Here is a 24895-nt window from a genome sequence, read left to right as displayed (position 1 = left end):
ATTCAGTTTAAGTCTAGCTTTTGATCTACAAATACTAAAGTTACTCTGTGATGTCAGTGAGTTACAGGGGGCAGGTGGTTATTTATTTGGACCACCCTCAGAGGTAGTATTTATGTGTACTGAAGATCAGCTTAAAAATGACTCAGAATCTAAGAAGATTAGCTTGTTCTCCATCTCGTCTCTTCAGTCTGAGAAGAAAATGTAACCCAATAGTTAAGAACACAGTCCTTGAGTTTTGAAATACTGAGTAATGTATGCCCTGCGCTTAGAATAATGCCTGACTCATAGTAAGTGCTTCATATGGCTTAGGTGTTTTTCTACTTCTTGTACTCCATGGAAGCTTGTTGTGATGTCATCTCATCATGGAAATAATATCTTGTATATCTTGACCATTTATTATATGCATTGGGTGCTACTTTAAGCACTTTTCATGGCTTAATTCTCACTATTCCTCACAACAACCCTATGAGATAGGTTCTATTATTATATACATGTTACTATAAGGAAACCAACACACAGAAAGATTAAGTAGCTTGTTTACTTACATAGCCAGTAAATGGCTAAAGCCAGACAATCTGACTGCAGGGTCCTTGTTCTGTCCTCTACTCCATGCTGTCTTGGCCTGAATTGAAGTAGTGATGTTAAGACACAGCTTATTTAGCTTTTCTTTGTTAACAATGATTGCTATTGTTCCTATATGGGTATCTTGGTGTAAAATGTGGGGAAAAATCACAGGGAGTCAGAATATCTAGTTTCTAGATTGATTGATCACTTACCAACCCTGGGACAGTGGGAATGTCCTTAGATTTCACTGCCTTTCAGTTTCCTTTATAAGAATCTACCTATTTGTTTTACAAAGCCTGTGATATTATCTTTTATCAGCAGAGTAGAATACTAGTAGTCTGGACTTCCAATCTAAGAGAAACTTAAAATATTTGCAGTTCAGTTCTGCTGAAATGCCTGGTCGAGAGAAGTGGTTTTAGGAATAGAGCTATTCAACCACTCTGTCTCTGGTGTGACTTGAGTCACACGATCTGTAGCCTATACCTTTAGATTAGCTTAGCTCCTTTAAAGAATCACTTTCACTAAGGTGCATGTACTAAAGCTCACAAATGAGAGATAGATGTAGGAAATCTGCTCTTATTAAGTGCCCAGCATGTGCTGGAAACAGTGCAAGTGAGTGGTGTTATGATGGTGAACACCACGGACAGAGTCTGTGCCATCATGGAGCTATTTATCCAATAGGGGATCTAGACCTTGCAATGTCAGGTGTAATACTGTATAGTAAGGAGTAAGACTGGAGTGGTTCAGAGCATGTAGAAGGGATTTTATGGAGGGTGGCCCAGAGGAAGTGAGATATAAGTTATAACCTGATGTCTGAGTGGAAGGTAGCCAGAAGAACATAGAAAAATGTTCAAGGCAGAGAATAGCATTGGTGAAGTCTGGAGGAAGAATGAGTAAGGTGAATTCTAACACCTTAGAAAAATCTAGAATGACTGCAAAAGAATTCCATGGCTGAGCATGGTGAGAGATGAGGCTAGAAGAGGTGAGCAGGGCTAGTCACACAGAATCTCAAGCCTAGTGAAGGACTTTTCCATAAAATATTGTTGAAAGCTGTACTATATCACTTAATATGCATTATATAAAACTCTACAGAGGAAATTTCTTCTAGAATTTTATTTCAGGAAAAAGCTTACTGTCCTTGACATCTAATAACTTATTTTTCTGGAGTCACATTGCTAGTGGGGTATCCAGACCAGTGTCTTTCCCTTATACATCTTATTTTAGGAATACTAATCACTTTTCTTACAACTATCATATGATTTATTTCCTGCTGTGAGATAATACAAAGTATGTAACATTCTGTGTTTTCCCATCACTCTGGTTACTTGCTAAGCTAAATTTGATGCTTAATTAACAGTGGATGTAGGTTATATGAGGCCTTAGCTAGTATGATTTTGGGGGCTTTTCCTTTAAGAAAAACAACACAAAATTTAGGTAAGAAAAATATTTGTTTATATAAGAAAAGAAATTGCAACAAATTTCAGATTTTAAAGAGATGACAAATAGTACACACAATATAAAATCTGGAAAAACAATATTTTTACTAACTGCCCAACTTCTGTTATAGCATCTGTATGTTTGAAGCCCTATTTCTCCTCCTCTACTAACATGTTCCCTGTGCCAGCTTCCAAGACATATTCGTACCACAATATGTTCTCTGGTCCTACGCCTTTAGGTCAGATGTAGAATGAGTAGATATGGAGTGTTAGGTGTGGGAAGTAGGGATATTCTTGGAAGTCATTCCCTCATGAGGATGGCTAGCCATATTTTAACTATATATAGAAGTTTACTGTGGATCACATAAATATATCACACTAAACCCAAACTAAATGTCTCCACATGTCATCTTCCCAAAATGCCCGTGGTTATTCCAGTGCTGTGATGGAGGGACCATGGGATGAGAAGAGACAGCAGGCTTAACCAATTGTAAGTAACGGACTCAACCTCTGACCCTATGTTGAGCCTGTGAACTTCCTTTTTGCGTGTATCTACTTTCTAATGTTACTAACCTTATTACTGTTTCCTTTTTTTTTTTTGAGTTTTCCCCCCTCTTTTGCACTTTTTAATTGAAGCATAGTTAATTTTCAACTGTTGTGTTAGTTTCAAGTGTACAGCAAAGTGGTTCAGTTTTACATATATATACACACACACATATATATATTTTCAGATTCTTTTCCATTATAGGTTATTACAAGATATTGAGTATAGTTCCCTGTACTATACAGTAGGTCCTTGTTGTTTACCTATTTTATATATAGTGTGTATATATTAATTCCAAACTCTTAATTTATTCCCCCCCCATTTTACTATTTCTTGCTGTGAACTGTCTAAAATAGTTTTTGAGAAGAGACAGATATAAAAAATTTAATTAATAAAATAAAGTAGTGACAATAAACCCTGACTATCATTCTTTTATAGTAATAACGCCTTGAAGTATATAACAATAAATAACTTCATTTACTGTGTGCAGGGCACTGGGCTAAGTGCTTTAGAGGATTTATTTTACTGTTGAAAAAATGAAGTCTCAATGAAGTTGAATAACTTGCTGAAGGCTAAGTGGTAGAATGGGGATTTGAACCCAGGTCTGCCCGCAGTTAACTATTTCTGTCTAAATAGTGTAGCCATATACGGCATACGTGTTTTTATCAGTGGTGTCTGGATACTAGGACCAAGTTTCTACAAAGGACTTCTCTGTACAAATGAAGTGGGATGTGAACTTATATGAAATGGCTTTGTGAAATTTCAATTCCAAATACTAGCATGAATTATGATTTTTTAAAGTCCAATTGCATGAAAAGTAAAAAAAAAAGGTCTTGCTTCTCTTGAAAACAAGAGGCTTTGTCTTGGTATTTGGATGTAGTGCATACTGGGCAAGATGAATCAACTTTTAAATAAATAGTTAGAGCAGACTAGATGATTGTGTAAGTTGAAGCTTGTTGAGTCTATCACGTCATTTCTTACCAGACATCATGTAATCACTTTTTTCAGAAATGCTAGCATCTACATGGACACATCTACACTGAAATGATGCACACATTTCAAGCTCCTCTTCCTCAATAGGCCCAAATACATGGGATGCAGTCCTGTTTATGGTTTTTGTGTTGTATGGGTTCCCTTTCCCACCTGCCACCACCGATATTCACCCATCTGTTCACAGGGAGTGGGTCCCATAAACCCACCTACGAGATATTAGACCAACGTGAACTTGGATTCTGAGGTGCTACCATTTGTTTAGCCTGAGATGTCGGGTTAGGGTTGTGTACTTTAGATATGTTACCTTTTCCTCATAACTCTGAGTGGTAGATATTTAATACTGGCAGAAACAGAAACTTGGGGTGATTAAGTAACAACCATAAGCTGAGGCTATATAGACAGAGCATGAGTTTGCACCGATGTCTGTTGCCTCGCTTTTCCAGTTGCCGCAATATCATCATCATAGGGCTGGGCACACGCCAGCACAATGGGTGCCATTTAACTGCAGCCATCAGCGTCAGTAGGTCAGTGTTGTCCTCAGGCAATCTCCCTCTGTTTCTGGCCTGGGGTCCATCTTGTTTTTTCTGCTTTCCTTTGATGACAAGATCATTCTGGGTTCACCAGCAATTCAGTATTTGCATTCTATATAAGAAATGTAGGAACCCAGCATAATTTAGTGTTCAAAAGATAAGTAACTGGAAAAGACGGGGTTTTTAAACAAATGGATATTTTTCTTTCTTTTTTTTTTTAAACAATGAAATAGATTTTCATAGATTTTCCTTTATTGGAAAAGCTTCCTGAAGAGAGAAAATAATGTAAAAGAGATATCATATATGTTCAGTTTTTTAAGAACTAGTTCCTGAAAGAGTGGAAGATTCCACTGCGGAGAAAGAGAAAAAGTTTCTCCCAATCATAGACTCTCAGAGGCAGAAGAGACCTTAGGATTATCTAAAGGGATGTGTCCCTGTCCTAGTTTCACAGACCTAAAACCGTGGGGTCATCCTTGACTCTTCTCCCATTCCTCGGAAAATCCTATCAGCCCCATCTACAGAATAGATCCAGAATCGGACCATTTTGCACCTCTTCTACCCACTGTGGCCCAATATTACCACCTTAGTGGTCCCTGTGCTTCTTGCTCCTTTTCAATTTATTCTCAAATTAGCAGCCGGGGTGATATATTACATGTGTAAGTCAGATCATGAACTTCCTCTAGTGGGTCCTCATCTCAGCCTGTGTTAAAGACAGTCTTTAAATAGCCACAAGGCCCTATGTGTCTGATCCCACCTCTCTGGTGTCCTTCTCCTCCTATTTTGTGTCCTTCCTTCGCTCAGGCCACACTGGCCTTGTTACTTTTCTTGGTCATGCCAGGTATGCTTCTACCTCAGGATCTTTGCTGTGCCCTTTGCTTAGAATGCTTTTACCCAGAGTCTACATGGTTTACTCCCTTGCCTCCTTTAGGTCTTCACTCAGATTTTAGCTTCTCAGGGAGGTGAATCTGTAGCCCTGTCACCCTCGCTAATCCCCTCTCCTACTTTATTTTTCTCGATTTCACTCATCACCAATTAATGTATATTTTCCTAACAAATTTTGTTGTCTGTCTTCTTCTTCTGAAATAAAGACAGGGAATTCTATCTGTTTTGTCCATTACTGAATCCCTAGAACCTTGAACATAGGAGGCACTCAGTAAATATTTATGGAATTAAAGTCTGAGAATTCGACCACTTCATTGTGCAAATAAGGTGGGGGGATGATGGTCTAGAGAGATTAATTGAATTTTTCAGGGTTCTAGTACTGGTTAGAGTCAGCACTGGGACACTGATTTTCAATTTAATGTCTATTTCACCACATGATGTTTTGTTTTGGGCAATTCTTAGTAGCTGATACCACATTTCAGGTTTGAGACTTAGTACATCAAATAATGATAATGGGAGAGGCAGTGAGCCAGAGGATAGAGAAAGTCCTAATTGGATTCATGCCTCCAACTGTTCCCCATTCAAAGGCACTCTCCAACCCACTTTACTGCTATCAGGCTTAATCTCACACAAACCAGTCCTGGTCCTGTATCACCCTTCTCTGAGAGCTACAGCACAAAATGTATACTCCTTAGCTTGGCATACAAGTCACCATCTGCTTCTTCTTGCTTTTCCTAATACAACACTGAAGAATATTTCCTGACATCATGACACTCTTGCCATATTATTTCTCCTCCCCAGACTCTCCAGATCTTTCTAAATATTTGTCCATCTGCACTTGTGGTTTTCTGAGACTAGAATTCCCTCTGTACTTCTTCCACTTAAAAAACTCTGTATCTTTTTGGAGCCAGCTCAAAAATACCCTCTTCTGTGAAACTTCTCCCTTCTCTTCTAGCAGAGTCAGCTTCTCTGTTCTTTGAGCCCTTATTTAAGTAATAGCATTTACCGCAGCATCTGAGTTACCCACTCATCTTGGTATCATTGTGTCTCTAGTGGCTAGCACAGTACCAGGGTCTAGTAGGTGCTCAAAATGTGTTGGCTGAATGAATTAAGTACAATTGCAGAAGCTTAACTGGACTAGGCTCTTATGAGAAGTAATTATGGGCAGTATAAAGTAGAGGACCATGTAGACATAGCTGCTTATACAAAATGAATTAGGCTATTGCTTACTTAAAGCTCTCTCGTGGCAACAAATAGTGAGTCTAAATTAGAGACTCATTAAGTCAAAATGTGCAACAGCAGTTTTTACTGGCAAAATTCTCACTAGCTTTCTTTTCCAAAACCTATGGCAATTATGAATTTTTAATTCATTGTCTTTCAGTAAATATTTATCAAGCACATATTCTGAGTCAGGTACTATTCTAGCATCTGGAGACACTGAGATAAACAAGACAAATACCCCTGCTGTCATGGGGCTTATGGGCTAGCAGGGGAGGCAGATTGTAAACAAATGTTACACAATAATTAATTCATTACAATTGCAATGATAGGCGATATTATATATATCAGTAGTTCTAAAAAGCACAGTAATTACTAATATTTATGGAACTCTTAATATGCAAGTCACTATTGTAAGTTCTTAGCGTGTTGAATTTTATTACCTTTCTTAACCTTGCATGTTTTGTTCTTCATCTAAGGAAGTTGAGGCACAGAATGATGAAGGAATGCGGTCACAAACCAGGAAGGGCAGAATTGGTATTTAAACGACTGTGCTATACTGCTGTCAAATGAAATCCAGGCGTGGAGTCAGTGTTTATTCCTGAGTTTCCTTCCACCTGTGTAACACCAAGGCTCAGAAGGTGCTCTAGAATGTGGTAGAAGGTAGCACAGGATACCAGGCTGGGAATACCGTGGTCAGTCTGGCTTCCAGTCGTGGGTCCCACATTCTTCTCTGTGTAATCTTGAGCAAGTTATTTAACTTTTTTGGCATTCAGTGTTTTATTGTTTAAAATTTTAATGTGTGTGTTTAACGAGTTGTTCTCTAAGCACCTTTCAGATTTTAAATCATATTCAAATGTCACCTCCTCAGGGAGCTCTCCCTGACCACCCTGTAGAATCTTCTTCCTCTTTCTTCTCGCACCCTGTTTTACTTTTCTTCACAGGGCTTATCATTACTTGACAGGGCATCACAGGTTTGGTTTTACTGCTATTTTTTCAATGCCTAAAACAGTGCTTAGTGCCTGGTGTTCACTCGGATCTTTGTTGGACACATGTGCTTCCTAGGAGGCTGGAATAGGTAACCACCCTCTGCACCAGCATGGGATCTTTCACGAAAGTATGTGCTTGGAGCTAACATTTCTAACACTGCAAAAAATGAGACACATTTTCTTCTCAACACCCACACATTTCATAAACTTGGCTTGAAAGTAGCTGACTTGGCATGTTTGGGTGTGGGATGGATATAAAGGAAGCCTCAGGATCCAGGACAGAGGGACAGCCTCAGGATTTCTGACTTTCTGTCTTTCATTTTTCTCACGGTTGTGACCTGTAGTAATGCTGTAGCTTCTGTCATCTGGGACTTAGCCTTCCCTGCTTCATGGTTGTAGCATTAGCCCTAGACAGTCATATTGAAATGATGTCCGACGTGCTAGACACATAACTCCAGGGTTGACCGTTTTATGTCAGTTTTTCTAAACACATCTTTAAATAACACCCCCACATTTCTAGGTTGTGAATAAATTAGAATGTAAATCCCCATCCACTCTGGAATACCCACAGTCATTTCCTTCGCTGTGCTCACAAAGCTTATCTTTAAGTCATTATCAAACTGATGGTTATGTGGGGGTCTTTGGGCAGAAAGGTGCTGATCCCTGCGAAAGATGAAAGTACAGGGAGAAAGCTGAAGACATCAGCAAAAGGTGTGATGACAAACAGCTTCATAATGATCATTTCTCAAAGCTGGGAATTTTGTTTCTAGCGTCTGGCTTCTGTGGAGTGTGGTTGCCAGGACTCCTACTTTTACCCTAGTCTCTAGTGTTTATGGAAGAACGGAACTATCTAAATTTCGGGTTTGGTGCCCCAGAACGGCCTAGAAGACACTTCATTTTTCTTTTTTTTTTTTTCCCAAAGAGAGTATTCTCAAGTTCTGAAAAATTCAGACTGTGAGTCTGAATTAGTTTGAATATTTGCCTCAAGTTGTATAATACCATATGCTGGTAGGTATTTGAATGATTAGATTTTAGGCTGTCTGAGTAATCACTGCAGTTGTAGGCAGTGTTTTATGAATATTAGGAAAGATGATTCATAGCTTTCATTAGACTCTCAAATGAATGCTTGACTGCTGTGGAGGGTCTGTGTGAGAGCACAGAGATTGGGATTGCCATGTATATGTTACAAATAAGAAAAAAATTATCAAATTGTACACTTTAAATATATGCAGTTTATTGTATGTCAATTATATCTCAATAAACGTTCTCTTATCTAATTCCCAGACCTAGAGCCCCTTAGCTGAGGGGAGACAAGGTCCCTGTGAAAAAGACCACATATATATATTATGGAAGTTTCCCTAGGTCTTCTCTGGAGAGACTTGAAGCAGTTCACTATGGTGGCTGTGTAGGCTGGAGTGGGGGAACGGAAATACCCAACTTTCTGGAGATTATTAGATAGTGGTTCTGAACCTGAAAAGCTTCATAGTTTACCAATTAAGGCTGGTAGAAGTCAGATGAGGGATGAAATCTTGGTCCACATCCACCTAACCGTGGGTCCCATGACTCTATATCATGGTTATTTCCCCAGTCCCAGAATGTATAGTCAGAATAGATATGCTTAGCAATTGGCAGAATTCTACATTGATTCCTACACCTGTGGAATGAAAGCTATAATGGTACAAAGGGCCAAGTGGAAAGAAGCTTCTAGAACTCTATTCCTTTTCCAATCCCTCAACAAGACGGTAAGACCTATAGGGGGAACCACAGAGATTAGTGTCACCACTGAAGGCTTAGGAGATGACCTACCACATCCCCATTTAACTCACTTGTTTGGCAGATGCTAATGGTATTGGGTCATGGGGACACAGTGGATTATTGCAAAATCAATCAGGTAGTGATGCCAGTTGTAGCTATAGCTCTAGATGTGGTAGCTTTATTGGAACAAATCAGTATAGCCCATGGCACTTTGTATGTAGTTATTGATCTGGCAGATGCTTTCTTTCTATTCCAGTCAGTAAGAAAAATCAGAAGCAATTTGATTTTAAAGGTCAGGGACAAAATAAACTGTCTTGCCCAGGACCATGTCACCTCTCTTGCAATCCATCATAAGATAGTCCTGAGGGTCCTTGATCATCTTCAAATCCCACAGGAAACCATGCCAGTCCATTACATTGAAGACACAATGCAACAGATTTTGATTAGCATGAAGTAGCAAGCCAGGGGGTGGAAGATAAATACTGCAAAAGTTTATGGAGCTCCTGACATTTCTAGATGTCTAGTAGTCTGGGGCATGTGAAGATAGCTAAAGTGAAAGGCAAGCTGCGGCAGCTTGCACCACCCTACAAGAAGAGAGAAGCACAATGCTTTTGGATTTCTTTGTGTTTTGAAGGCAACATATACCACCTAGTGTATAACTTGAAAGGCTGCCAGTTTTGAGTGTAACTTAGGTCAAGAAAGGGGTACATGCTGTATCATAAGCTTCCCTGTCACTTGGACATTATGACTCAGGGACCCATGGAAGTATCTATAGCTTTATGGGACCTCTGGCAAGTCCTGACCAGAGAATAAGAGCACAGAACCTTAGGTTTTTCTTGTGAAAAGAGATTCTAGCTTTGCTATTGGACCCTAATACACAATTTGCTCATTTGGGGATGCCAAGTGATTATTGAGTTACCCATCTTGAACTAGGTGATTTATGATCCACTGAAACATAAAACAGTATAAACAGCAGCATTCCATTGTAAGTGAAAATGATGAGGCTTTATTTAGCATGTCTGGAGGCATCAAGTAATTTGCCTTAGCAACAGGTTCAGTTCCTCTATAGCTTTGATGCCTTTCCATCAATCTACACATTTGGCTTCATGGGGAGTTCCATAGGACTAGAATAACCAGATGTCCAGGTTTGCCCTAGGTCGTACTGGCTTATTATACCTGTTGTCCGACGTTCATACATCATTCATGACACCACTTTTCACTGTCAAAGTGTCCTGGTTTGGAGACTCAATTATATGATTACCCTATCGCTGATCAATTAAGGAGAGGAAAGAGTATGTGTGTGGTTCAAGGATTTCTATACTCAGGTATCAGCTGGAGGTGCACAGCTAATGCACCACAACCTCACTGAGTGGGCAGAATTTTAATTTGTCTATTTTGTGTGGAAGGACAAATGGCCTGAGATATAGATCTATACTAACTTAGGGACAACACCAGATTGCTCAGCTGGTCAAGGACTTCGAAAGAACAAAATTGGAATATTACTAATAAGGCGATCTAGAAGCCAGGCTATTTAAATAGATATTTCAGAATGGGATATAGTGGGACATGTAAATGTCCAGTAGAAGGAAGCCATAGTGGAGGAAACTCTCGATAATTAAGAGGGCTCTTCCTGGAGGTGACATTTAACCTCTTTCACTGGCCACCTGGGTGTTTTCTCATAGATCAGTGTTTGAAGTGGCTATGGTGGCAGGGTATCAACAACTTGGTATCCCACCTTGTCAAAGTGGATCTAACTATTAACGCAATTAAGTGCCTAGCCTGCCAAAAGCAGAGACCAACTTTGAGCCCTTTATAGGACAACATTCATCAGAGAAACCAGCATATGTGATCTCATAAATGCATGCTCTGAATTACAAAGAAGGACAAAAAATATATGCAATGTGGAGTGTGAATAGAAAAGCACAGTTTCATCAGTTAATGGGAAAATTCCACTTCTCCACTGTTACTTCTGCTGTTTTGCTAGGTTCTCCTTATGAAAAGGATCCGTAGGAAAAGAAGGAAACTACTATGATTGAGCAGTTTTATCTGTGTACTTTCTCTCATTTAGTTCTCACAACAACCTTGTGAGGTGAGTTGGGTTGTAGCTCCATTACGGAAATGAAAAGACAGGAGCAGAGAGATTAAGTCTTACTTCCAAAGACTCATAGATGATTACATGTGTTTGAGCCCATATCTGTCTATATGTCTGTTACCATATTGCTTTTTTTTTTTTTTTTTTGATGTGGACCATTTTTAAAGTCTTTATAGAATTTGTTACAGTATTGCTTCTGTTTCATGTTTTGGTTTTTTGGCCTCGAGGCATGTGGGATCTTAGCTCCCCAACCAGGGATCAAACCTGCACCCCCTGCATAGGAAGGCAAAGTCTTAACTACTGAACCCCATATTGCTTTTAAGGAGACTGTCTGGAATGCTAAGGTAGGTCTCAGTGGGCATCTGCTGGCTACCATGGCAGTCATTCTCTTACCGTTGCACCTTTGCCAGAGCCACTATGGGACACAAACTAAATTTTAATCTCCTACATCTCTCCTTCGGCTCCAACCCATGGAGTAGGGGTGAGCAGCACTCTGCCTGGAGAGAGAGAGAAAATAGGAGGTGGCTGCATTTCCTTAGAACAGCCTTTCCTATTAGGCCTCCTGAAGTATCCCAGGTCAGGAGCCATCTCAGGGCTCTTTTCCTTGGCTGCATCTCCAAAATCTCCACAGGGGATGAAGGGGACTCTGAGTTCCATGGAGCCTAAGACCTGGGCTGGGCAACTAGGGAGGAAGTGGAGAGAATGGGGGAGGAGGCTACTTTTTAGGGATGAGGCTAATTTTCAGATCTGGCCATGGAACCTCTTAATTTAGACAAATAGCCCTGACTGAGACATAGCTAGCTTTGGTGACAAGTAATGATCATTTTCTGGGTCTCTTTTTCCCACATTATATTTCACAGAAATGAGCTAATTCTCACATGGTGCCCACATGACTCCTTGTGTTTCTTCCTCTTGGAGGCCTCATTCTGCAGATGCTTTCCATACTGTTCTGAGGAAACGTGTGTGATCCCTCCCATCCCCTCCCATGCGCCTAACCGTAGGCTGGAGATGCCCCTAATCTTCTCTGTGGTTCCATGGTACCCTGTACTTGGCCTTGTTATAGCACTTTTCACATGTGTTGCAGGTTTGAGAGTATCTATTTTGCAGGGTTGTTGTGAGATAATACATGTAAAGTACTTGAACTTGGCCTAGAGTGGCTGTTTTTGTTATTACTGTGGTTGTTTGTCTACTTGTCAGTTATCCCTATCGAAAGCTCTGAGGGAAGGGGTTGTGTCCCTAGCATAGTGCCTAGGACATCGATAGATACTCAATAAACTTTCCAGGAAAGAAAAATGAGTTGAATAAAATGGGTTAAAGAGTAGCAAAGGCAGGGGATGGGTATGCTTTTCTTAATCATTTAAATATATGTAAAATAATAAGCATATAATTTCTGATATTTTCAGTGAGAAAAATTCTTTATTTAAAATAGGCTAGATGTTTTTACTAGATTAAATAAAATACTCTACAAATGAGAATTTTAAAGCCAGTATACCAAACCCAGTAATGCCAGTCAGGGATTGTCTGCCAATCCCCGTTTAATAACATTTAAATGAAAGAACTTATACTTCTAAGAATATGTGCCTTTGCTTAGAGAAAAATTTCCAAAGCAGTGTCATATTTCCTGGATATAACTGTGTTATGCTAGTGAGAGAAATTCTATAATGTCAAGATAGCTAAGAAACAGTGATTTTCAAATGCAGAGATCCTTAGACTTGCTCTGATGTTATTAATAATATTTCTAAATCACAGAGACAGGCGAAACATTTTATTTCAATAAGAGAATGAAAGCAAGAAGGGGACCTACACTATTTCTAGCCACTTATATTTATTAATATGTGCTTAACACTTTTAATGCCTTTGCTGCAGAAGGGTAATAAGTGTTTTCGCAAAAAGATATACTATTGGGACAAAGCTGGGGAGCTTGTGCATACAGAAAGTAGCTGACATCTCAAGGCTCTCAGGGCTCTTGGAAATGCCACACATCACGCTTCATCTGGGGCTGCTGGGCCTTGTTTCCTGGCATCGATGTGTGCTGGCTGTCAGGGGTTGCTGTGGAATCCATGGTCGTTTCTTCCAGGAGACCCAGAGTTGTGGTCTCGTCAGCACCGTAGGTCTCATAAGCATCAGCTAAACCAGGGGTCATCAGTGGGTCGGCGTCTGCTGGGGTGACCCTGAGGGGTCCCCTGCTGTGCCCTGCAGGGCCTCTTGCCAGGTTGGGAATATTGCTTTTAGGGTTGGCGAGAAGCCCTCCGAGGGGACCAGGTGCTACCGCTGAAAGGAGAGCTGGGTTTTCCGGATCCACTGGGTTGCCCTCTGGCACAGGGGAGTCTTGTGCACCTCCTTCTCCCTTCTCAGGGCCTTTGGTTCCAGCGACTGGGGAGTCAAATTCCAGAGTAAAGTCCCCGCCCATGGCTGGATTGGGGGGCATCCCTCCAAGCCTGGGCCTCATGCCACCAAATCCTGGGAACATGGCTCCATAGGCCATAGGGCCTCCTCTTCCTCCCTGGAAAAAACCATTTATCAAGGACACTATTAACACATACTATTAACTATACCATGCAATTATACTAGTCAAATTCACCAAGAAACCATAAAAAAACGATAGGGAACAGGGAATTGGCGGGCAGCTGTGTGTAAGCACATTTCTCACTAACGTGGCTTCTGCACTTTTCTGGGTGGGGGTGCTCACTTCTTTGAAAGGGAGACGAAGACCCTTTGAATGCCTGCTGAAGGGCAAGAAGGAGAGAAGCAGGGAAGTAGGGCCGAACCAAGTCTACAGGCAAAAGGTAGTTTGAATTTAATTTTAAGAAAACAACAAGCAGTTGAAATGGGCAATACCATCATAAAACAAACAAAATCTGATCCATTCCTGAGTTTGCTGAGCAATTTTGGAGGACCTTGTCAATATCACTTCTCAGTATCCCTCAAAATGAATGAAGCCCCATGTAACATTTTTTTCTTTTTCTTTTAAAATTCTTCTTTCCGTCCTTCCTTCCTTCCTTCCTTCCTTCCTTCCTTCCTTCCTTCCTTTCTTCCTCTGGAGAAACAGAAATATTTTCTTCCTGTGGACAGTTAAAATTCCAGAACTGACCATGTTACCTTTTTCCCTCTGCTGCGAAAAATTTTAGGACCAAAATTTTGGGCTACTTACAGCAATTGTGCAGGGCCTTGTAACTTGCATATCTGTATTCTCATTGCCTCATTTTGACTCATTTTAAAATTCTACTTTCAGTTTTTTGGTTATATTTATTGTGTTTTTCATAAACTCCTGGAAAATCTTTTGAGAATGAGGCAGGATATAAATAAATTAATTAATATTATAAAATGACAATTAACACTTACTTGAATTTTAACCCATTTTGTTGGTATTATGGAGTCCGTACTTTTCCCTCTTCCGTTCTGCTGGCTCTCCGCTCTCAGATTTTCCCATCATCTCCTCCAGGGATGGCACTGTGAACCTCTGGGCTGCCACCCTTATCACGTGATTTTCACATTTTCTGCCCCCTGTATCTATTTTTCCTACTGATTAGACTGTGAACTCCCTGAGATCAGGAACCTTATCTTATTTAACTTGCCTCCATAGGATCTTCTTATGTGTCTCACTCACAGAGGGCACCCAATTCAAGTTTTCTTTCAGAGACAGCATGTTTATGTACATTTATTAATTTGATAGGCTCTCTAATTGATAATGATTTGTTGATTCAGTATGCTTTTGTCTGGTTTTGCTTTGTGCTCTAACATATGTAATACAGAAATTTCTGAGGGGAAAAAGTCCAATTGTCTGAGTCTATTGATCAAATTTTCAGGTTATAATATGCATGGATAATGATAACAGAATAAGAATATACTTGACTAAGTTGTTAATATACTTTGAATTTTATAATAATCAAATTTTAAACTTGGCCAATTTTTTTTTTTGATCTCTCAATTTTGAGGTCTAAATGATTTGCAATTTTGTTGAATTTGTTGTTTTGAGGGGTTAAATGGTCTGAGAAGTGATGGGAACTTAATGAACCATGTGTATCTTTTTTGGTTTAAAGCATTTGCTCTTTGATAATGGTGGCTTTTTAAGAGAGGTTTCTCCTGTTCTTATATCCAAGAAATGGGGCAAAATCCTGTGTGCAAGAACGGTCATCACTCAGAAACGACTATATGGGGAATGTGATGAAATCTTTGTATGCTGCTTCAGAATCAAGCTTTTGGTTTTGGAGTGGAACAACGTGAGTCCCATGCTGTATATTCAGCTACATTCATGGCCAATGCCTCTTGCAGCCAGTCATCTGTGACTGTTCTCCATTGGCCACTATTTTAAGAAGAGTTTGAAGACATTACTCACCACCATTTCTTCTGAGCTCATGAAGCCAAGTCTCCCAGGAGCGTTCTGTTCAAAAAGAAACACTGCATCATATTATGAGCTAGCTGACTCCTATTATCTTTGTAGCTACTTAAGACAAAGTTAAAAGTCATTTGGTCTTTCCTTAAACCTTAATATTAATGCTGTGTCCAGAGGCAGAGTAAAGTGGAGACATGAATCACTATTGAATAAATATCTCCAATTTGGATAATTTAGATAAAAAATTTACCATTTCTTTAATGCCATTGTGTGTGTGTGTGTGTGTGTGTGTGAGTGTGTGTGTGTGTGTGTGTTTGTATTCCTGGCCAGAATTATCCAAATAGGAAGTGTGCCTCCTTGCCATTTCAGTTGCAAACTTAGGCATTCAGAGAATATGGAATCTATTGTTTGAGGCCTTAAGAGATATAATATTATCTCTTAAGATAATGTTTAATTAAAATTATACTTTTTATAGGGTAAAGACTTACCAACTGATTTGCTCCATAGGTCATGTAAAATATTCCTGGATAAAGCTAAATATAAATATAATAATCATCATAAAATGCATTTCCCAAGAGAAAAATTTTTAAGTAAATTACAAACAGAGAAGTGGTATTAAAAAAACTTACTGGAGATGGTTTATTTTGTGGCATTGGTCCCCGAGATACCAAACGGGATGTTGGAAACATCTTTAAGTGGTAGAAAGAGAATAAGCAATTCATATTTGCTATAATACAGGGAAACCTCCCATTACAGCCATTTCTAAGAGTCATATGAAACACATTTTCAGATGGATTACTATGATGAACAAGTATTTAATACTTTTTTTCTTTCAAAAAGAGTTTTACTGAGATATAATTGACATACAATAAACTGTGTATGTTTAAAGTATACAATTTGATATTTTTTTCTTATTAGTCATCTGTTTTATACATATTAATGTATATATGTCATTCCCAGTCTCTCAATTCATCCCACCCCAAACAAGTATTTAATACTTAAGAAAACAAAGGATCCCATTGTATTTCATATTTATGGATAAATGGGGTAGTTAAAATTTTTTACTCTTCTTTCTTAAAGTATAAAGATGTGCTTCCCAAGAAGGTGTCTTATTGAGATTTGTACTTACCGGTGGATCTTGTGGATCAGCAAAATCCATTCCTGGTAGCTGCATTACAGATAAATATTAAAATTACTGAACAATCAAAATAGACAAAGTGAACTTAAAACGTTCTTATCTTATTTACGATTATGATAAAACAATCTAAAATGAATTTCCTTGTTTTTACTTTCATTTTGTCTCCGAGAGTACAACCAAAGAGATTACAATTGCCCTTTACCGACATGACTCAGGTGCACAGCAGGGAGATGGGGCATGTCTGTCATGAATTTGCTTTGTTTTGCAGAATAGAAAGTAATGAATTTTGGAATCAGAGCATGCCATGTTTGAATCCTGGCTGTGCCACTTAATTTTTGTGTAATACTGGGAAAATTTCATAACCTCTCAAAAATCTTTTTCTTTTTAAAAAAGATGATAATGTCTATCTTTATAGGATCGGAGTCAGGATGATATGGGGGACTGTTAAATGCCTACAGCGTACTATTTACATGGTACCTTCCTTTTCTGTCCATTGCTCTTTTCTCTATATTATTACACAATACTTTTGCTTGATGGGCTTCTCTATTACCAGATAGAGAAATAACAATGCAAAAATACTACTTGCAATGCTGAGGGATCCATCACTCTTCTCAGTCCTCCCAGCATTGAAAAAAGCCTGATGATAAGAAGCCTGGACTTCTCTGGGCTGGCCTATTTCTCTGAAAGCTTTCATCTTTTGCAACTAAGAAACCAATTTTACAGTAACAGGATCTTTTAGAATCCATGCCCTATCTCAGATGGCAAAGGGCAGGAATGGATATTTATGTTCTACTCCCAGATATGTCAAGTGCTCGAAAACTTATTTGTATTTTCGTGCATTATACCCAAAGCTCTGATTATTTAAATGTGCTCTGCAAATCTGTTTTCTTTCACTAAGTTAATGGATGCTCCTGATCTGACTTCAGAGAAAGGAATTACCTCGGTCTCTGGTGGCTTTTCTGATGGTGCCACCTGCTCTTGAATCATTGGTCCCTCTGATTGCTGCAAGGGCGGAAGTCCCTGGTAAAGCGGAGGCTGAGGTACTCCTTTCTGGACTGTGTTCTGGATGGAGGATACACCAGTGGGCTGGAGGAAAGGTTTCTGTCCTGGCTGCTGAGGCTGCAGGGATGGCTGCGATGGGAGAGGTGGGGGATGCACAGGCAAAGAATATTCATACTGCAGAGAAATTTGAAAGGAGCGTCAGGAAGCAATGGCTCACTGAACTGTGGTGTCTAGAATTTCTAAAGCAAAAAGGCTTGGGGAACTTTCTACGTGGAAGAGAGTCTAGGGGACTTGTCTTGAAGCTGTGTTACATAGGAAGAACTGATTCACTTAAAGTCAATGTTTTTTGGGGCAGTCTGGTAGGTGTCTCCCTCCCCTACTTCCTCTGGGACTGACTACTACTTCACATGAAGATGGAAAGCTATATGAACTTTTGGGTAGAATGAACCATTTCCTCCTCTGGGTTCCCACAGCAGCCTCTGTGTATCTCTATCTTACCACTTTCTCACTGGATTACAATTACTCATTTTAAAGGTTTGTCCCTTGGTCAACTGAGAGAGAATAATATTTCTTATTTATCTTTATAGCCCCAGGACTTAACATAGCTCCTAATAAGTGCCTGGAACATGATAGATAATATATTTTTTGAGTTAATGAAAAGAAGAAAGGGTAATTAAATAAAACACCAATCAGATTCTTATATCATGAGTTCATTTTGGAAACAATCAAGTGGAGAAAGAATCACCATTAACATAATTTACTGTCCCACTAAATGTGGCTTGGGGAGTAATGCTGCTTGTGATGGAAAACTATCTGGAATCGAAAGTTCCTGTTAAAACAACCATGTTTTGTTGCTATTATTTGAAATTACCTGTTGTGAATGGCTCCTTATTATTTTTAAATTGTTTGCAAGCTCCTCTGTGCTTCACCTCTTCAACCATTGCCCGTCTCTAAATTCCTGGTTTTTCATTACTTATACCTACTTCATTACTTATACCTCACAATTCAGCACCTTGTAATATCTTGTCTTGTCTTATCCCCTACTCAGATGCGAAATTTTGTAAGCTTTGGAGTCATTCTTAAATGCCTTCACTTTCATTTCCAATCTACCATTTGGTTTATGTATTTGTTAGGCACCTAGTAAACAGTGATTAACTAATTGATGTATTCATTAATTGCTGTAAGGGTTGCGATATTTTAACTAGGAATGTTTGGCATCATTTTAAATGTGTCTTTTAGTAATTATGTAAAGAATCTTGACTAAAATCAGAATTTTCCAGGATATAGTCTGCTTTCATTTTCAGGCTAGTTTATTTATTGTTATTGTTCATATCTTTAACATAGGTCTCATACTTTGCAAGCCATATCTTCCTATTTGAAGTAAATACCAAATGGGTTGAAAATTTGGACCATTTTATTTTAATTTTCCTAAGTACTAAAAACAGTCCTAGGTTTTGAGTTATTGTTATTTGGATAAGTTTTTATTCATTACTGTTACCTGTCTGTGGTTAGTGTATGACAACTTAGAGAAGGCAAGCAGGGGAGTATTTTAAAGCTTGTAGTTTCAGACACATTGATGCAATTAACTTACCTGTTGAGTTTCATGTTCCCTTGGCCTCATCCATGGTAAAGAGGAACGTGGTGGGAGGAGACCATGCATCCACAAAGAATTAAATGATTTCCCAAAGCCAAATCTTGAATACTAAAGATGTGGAGAAAAAAAGTATGCTTATATTTCAGTGTTTTCTTATACTTGGTTTCCATTTTCTAAAAAATCCACAGAAAATGTAGAAATAGCAAAAGTAAGAGTGATATTGGTTAATTTAATGTGAATAGGTTGTCTTCCAATAGACTTGCTTTCTATTCTGAGCCAGTTCTGCAATATTCCCATAAACTTGTTCGAGATTTTGCTTTTTAAAGCATTCATATTTTGGGCTGTATAATAAAATTGATAATGCAAAAAATTTTTTTTCTTACTAGAAAAAATTCAACATTATTTTTATTTTCTCCTACCACCCCATCCTAGGTCCTTATTTTGTTTTAGGTTGTCTCAATGACTCATTTGCTCTTTCAGTGTTTAAGATATTGTTTATTCACAAACAAATTTCGTGAATTACAATGCTGCTGCTAATACCACTCCCACCAATACCATGAATATTCGCAATAAGAAATATTGAAAATAAGGTTACCTGAGAAAGCATGTTTAATCCCTGCAAACTTCCCAACTGTCTCATTGTCTATCAAGAAAAAAAAAGTGGGTTAGTGTTTATCACACATGTTCCTTTTGTGTATGACACAATTGATTTCTCAACATATGGTAGTATCAGCACAAAATTTGAGGTGGGTCAATTTGAATGAAATGAGACACATCACTAAAATTGGAAATGTTAAAAATGTGGCTCTGCCATTGTTGTTATCATTGCTATTAAAATAGTGAGCTTGCTTTTCATCATTGATTAAAAGAGAGAAAATATCACTTAAGTGGAGGTCATATTGAAACATGGGAAAATAGCTCATTGAACTGAAATAACAACGTAATCACGAGGACATTGTCTCATTGACTCTCTTTCTCCCCATTTAACTTACTTTGCCTTTTACAAATCCAGCCCAAAGAGGAATTTGAAAAAACAGGCAAACAAACCAAAACAAATCAAAACAAAACAACCCTAACTTTTTCCTAAGTAAAAAAGCACTCAAAATAATAATATAAAAAACACTGGGGAAAATGGTAAATATTAGATAGATGGTCAAGAATGCTGCCTATTCAATAGAAAGTCAATTTCATTTTTCCTGGGAGGAGGTTTAGAGTGCCTTGAGTTAACTTAAAGCTAGAAAGTAAGAAAAAAAAATAACTTGGTGAAATTAGCTTCACTGTGAAATAAGCTTCTAGCACATACAAGTATCAGTTGCCCTCAGGCAGTCATGATATAAATAAAAGTTTCAAGGACTTGTGAAAAATTTGTAATCTCATAAATATTTTTCTATTCATGTGTTTATATTTTCTACTGATATCTGAAACATTTCTATTTTGCTGAGATTTTCTAAACAGAGTATATATTATGTACAAGAACTGCAATAAGACAAACAGAGGCTATGTAGGAGGTACCATAGTACAGTGTTAATGCTATTTACAGTCCTCATAAACAATTAAATTTTGTAAGATAAACTTTCCTTATGGGAACATTCTCATATGCCATGAGGAGAAGGAACTAGGTATAAGCCATCTGTGACTTCAGAACAATGTGTTTTAATTGATGTATATATAATATGTATTAGGTATTAAATGTTAGTGTTGTTTTGATTCACATACAGGTGATGTTCTAAAGACCAAAACAACTGAAAATTTAGAATTGCAGTAAAATTATAAGATGAGGCTCTAATAAATGTCATAAACTTCTCTAGAACTGCACAGGAGGACAGCCATTGACTTCTAGCCAGGAAAACTGAGAAACAGCCCATGTATTTCTCTCTTATCAGGAACACACCAATGTAAAGATTATATGTAAATACTCTGACAATACATACCTCAAGGCTCAAACTAGCCATGCCTGGTGTCCCAGGTTGCTGGGGAAACGCCTAAATGGAAATAAGAATAATTTTGAGTTTTCTTTGATGAGAAACTTCCTTACACACTGAGAACAGAAAGCTATACCAGTACATAAGGGCCAGCTAATATTGGTTTATCACCCAAATGACTTGAGCTTTTGGGTAGAATGAAGAACTTAAGTTGTTTTGAGTATTCACATAATATTTAATTTTTTTTTTTTTTTTGGCTGCACTATGTGGCTTGTGGGATCCTACTTCCTTGACCAGGGACTGAACCCGGGCCCTTGGCAGTGACAGTGCAGAGTCCTAACCAATGGACAGCCAGGGAATTCCCAATATTTGATAATTTTACTCCCACATGAATCATATACCTTCTGCCTACATCTTAATGCTATATTGCTTTAAAAGCAAAATATGATTTAGTTTGAAAGTTACATTGAAAACAGATGAGGGGTAAAATGAAGCAACAAAATAGAAAACTAATAACTAAATTTAAATGTTATCACATAGAAAAGCAAAGGGAACAAATTTGAACTCAATTTTCTTGTGTGTTTGACAAACCTACATGCTCTGGTTTGTGGAATGTGGTGTGGGATCATGGCATCCTGCAAAACTATGTGCAAAACCTAACTTGCCCCCCATTCAAAGAGCTTCAACAAATCCTCCATCACATTTAGAGAGAGAGCTTACTATTTTTAAAATTTTTATTTCTTTTTCTTTTTCTTTTTTATTGTGAAAGATTATTTTATGTATAAACTGGTTGATCTGTGTTTATATTTTTGGAATCATATCAAAGGCATTTTTTTTTTCTTAAAAAAAGGTATTCTAGTACCAAGTACTATTATACTTACTGTGTTCATTTAAAAGTTGTTAAAAAAATATAGTTATGTTTACAGCTAGTTTTTTAAAGTGTAAGATTTTTTCCTTTCTAAGCCAATCCTTATTAATATGCATGAATACAAGTGGGGAAAAAAACCAGAGAATGGAAGAGAAGAGTAACAATTAGAGTAAACTAGATTTTGAGGGGTTTTGGTTCTTTGGATAGTGTTACCATCTAGGGTGAAGGGGTTTTAGTGCCTTACTGCTTTCATTTAAACCACAGATATTTTTGGAGTCTCCACTAAATGTATTGGGATTATTTTTCCTTTGTGAGGAAGTTCAGAAATATTTTTCTGAGCGTATGTTATCTGCCTCCGCCTCCTACTTTTTTATACAGGTAAATCCCACCCTGTGAGTCATGGTGCAGATTTTTCCAAATAATTCAGTTTTGCAAATGGATAGAAGGAAAGGAGTTATAAATATGTAGCAAATGTTCCAAATAGAGAGCAAGTTACCTGTGTAGACAAAAAGAGTGACGTGTGTGTGTGTGTTGAGCAAATTGTTCAAAATTTGAGGAGATGTGAGAGTAGAGCCTTCTTTCCTCCTATTGGCCAGTACAAAAATAAGGTACCTGGGATAGATTCAACTACAGGACAAAGTATACTTTGCTTCTACTTGATCCAAGTCATGAATTAATGAACAATATTTAGATGAATGTAGATAGAGGATATCTTTCCCAGGAGGAAGTAAAAGGAGAAGAATGTCTGATTTGGCAGTCAGTCAGTTGGCAATCCTAAGCAATTGTCCTCTTCCTCAGAGTGGACCTGAATGACACAGGTGTGGCCCATTGTAAGTTCTAAGAGTGTTAAGATGTTAGACTGATGGTGGATGGCTGAGGTGACCCCCATGTCAGTATCATACAAAGATAAGCTAAGGTGGCAGCTTTAATTTTTCTTTCATTTAAATTCATGTCAAATGATACAATAGAAACCCTTTTGATCTGTAGAACGGAGGTTTTCATCCTAGTAGTCAGTTTTCATCCCCCTTTTCCAAAATATTTTAACTTTAAGAAACTCAAATAGCTAATCCTTTGTCTCAAGGAACTTAAATATTTAAGTTCATTTAAGGCCACCTATGAGCTCCTCAAGACAAGAGACCACATCACATTTATCTTCATGTCTTGATGCCAGCACATTCCTGGATACATGGCAGGTGCTCAGTCAATATTTGTCAAATGTATATAGCAGCTAAATAAAGTCTTCATGTAAACAGAATCACATGCTATTGGCTGCAGTAGTTCAGTGCTCAAAGGATTGTGTTCATATGCAATCATCTCAATATATGATAGAATGTACCAGGTGCAGGACTGTAACATACAAGTAGCCCCGTTGCCATGGTGTGTATTAATTTATGAAACATCAGCTCTCAGTCACACAATATCTCCCCGTAAGGCAAATTTGTTGTTTAATTACTAGCTTCAAATGGAATTACTTAGCTCAGTTTTGTAACCATAGTAATTTGGCTAATGTTGTTCTTTTAAACATGAAGAAGAAAGTGTACTTTACTTTTTGGGAAAAATTTCCTCTTTCCATTTTAATTTCATAATGGTAGTTTGCTAATAAATTTGCGCTATGACATTGTTAGAGACCACATACACCTTTTAACTTTGAGTAGATGGAATAAGACTTAGAAATTGTCTTTGGAATATTTAAAATATCTTTTTGAAAGGGAAAATTATATATTTGGCTTATTGCCTTCAGATCATAAGGGCTGACATCTGGGCAGCCGACTTTTGACTCAGTAGGAAGATACCACTGGATTAGTGCCAATGAGTCCGTTTATGGACACTCAGCCATGTCCTTCAGTGTTGTTTGGTGTCTGGCGCTGTCTCTACCAGGGCATCCCCTAGAAGACCGACTTACCGGCACCGCAGAACTCATTTTCAGGAGGCACAGGATCAGGATCATGTCCTTCATTTTGAAAAGCGGGATCTGAAACAGAGTTGGGTTAGAGAATCAAATCAGACGAATTTGTATTTCAGACTGGTTAAAAGACAATATTTACATAAGCTCTCTGCTCTTCCAAAACGACTAGGTTCAAAACAAAACAAAACAAAAACAAAACAACTAAATGTTGCTAAACAAGTGATTTTTATATATTAGTTTTTGGAATGAATTGACAAGCAATTAATTTCTGAGTACTTTTTTTAAAACAGAGCTACCACCTAAATGAACATGAGGGAACACTTCCATGAATATTTAATTTCATAAAATAAATTATGAATTAAAAAATCCCTTCCACTATGTGAAATGTTGGTCTATTAAGTATGATTCATAGGACTTTATACTTCGTTTCCCTCCATAGTACATTCTGAAATGCATTTTAAATGTAATACAACTCACAGTCATTTCATAACAAACCTTTATGTGCAGATTTAAAGGGTATACCATTCTATGTCCAGGTTATCCAGGAAACCATTCCAAAAATTATCTTTTAAAAATAAAAATGAACTACATATTTTAATTTCCTTTGATATTAGTGGAAAATATGTCTCAAAATTGAGTTTTCCTCTTTCTAAAATGAATTCTCTCTTTAGTTTGTTCTATAAGTTCAAAAGGCACTTTACTCTCACATGAACAGAAATCTGACTAGTGAAGAGATATTCTCTACTTCTAATACTTTTGCAAATTAGGCACTGTCGCTGATAATCACAAACAGTAAAAAAAAGTCTATAGATAAGTCTTTTTTTCCTTAGCTGAAAGGGTATTAGTCATGTCTTCTTTGGAACATGCTAATAGTGGTTCACAATAAGTTATTATTCAGCTTCTGGTGACACATGAAGATAAATCCTCTTTATAAAAGCTGCCTGGATATAGGAAAAAAACAACTTACAGGAATCACATGGAAATCATAAAATCACATTTTACCTTCAATGCTGGCCTGCACTGTGCTCTCAGGGCCTGGTGATGCCAACCAAGATAGTTCTAAGAAAAGAAGATTAAAATTTTTTTCTGGACTGTGCCTGGGACTCACTCTGTATCTCTCATTCAGGGA

At 38.0% G+C, this 24895-nt stretch overlaps 1 protein-coding gene across 1 annotated transcript; it reads right to left on the bottom strand.

Annotated features, from left to right (window-relative positions):
• Positions 1-12960: 12960 nt before the first annotated feature.
• Positions 12961-23850, bottom strand: AMBN (ameloblastin; the record flags this gene model as incomplete). The annotated part of the gene is made up of 10 exons (XM_057726922.1): positions 12961-13506; positions 15340-15384; positions 15825-15869; positions 15966-16025; positions 16466-16504; positions 17414-17650; positions 19068-19178; positions 19666-19713; positions 21002-21052; positions 23764-23850. Coding segments are annotated over 10 exons (1269 nt in total), but the record flags the coding sequence as incomplete, so codon positions are not given.
• Between the last annotated feature and the right edge of the window lie 1045 nt (positions 23851-24895).

The sequence above is a fragment of the Hippopotamus amphibius genome, chromosome 3 (assembly GCF_030028045.1).
Source record: "Hippopotamus amphibius kiboko isolate mHipAmp2 chromosome 3, mHipAmp2.hap2, whole genome shotgun sequence".
Classification (NCBI taxonomy): domain Eukaryota; kingdom Metazoa; phylum Chordata; class Mammalia; order Artiodactyla; family Hippopotamidae; genus Hippopotamus; species Hippopotamus amphibius.
This window is presented reverse-complemented; position numbering and strand designations above follow the sequence as displayed.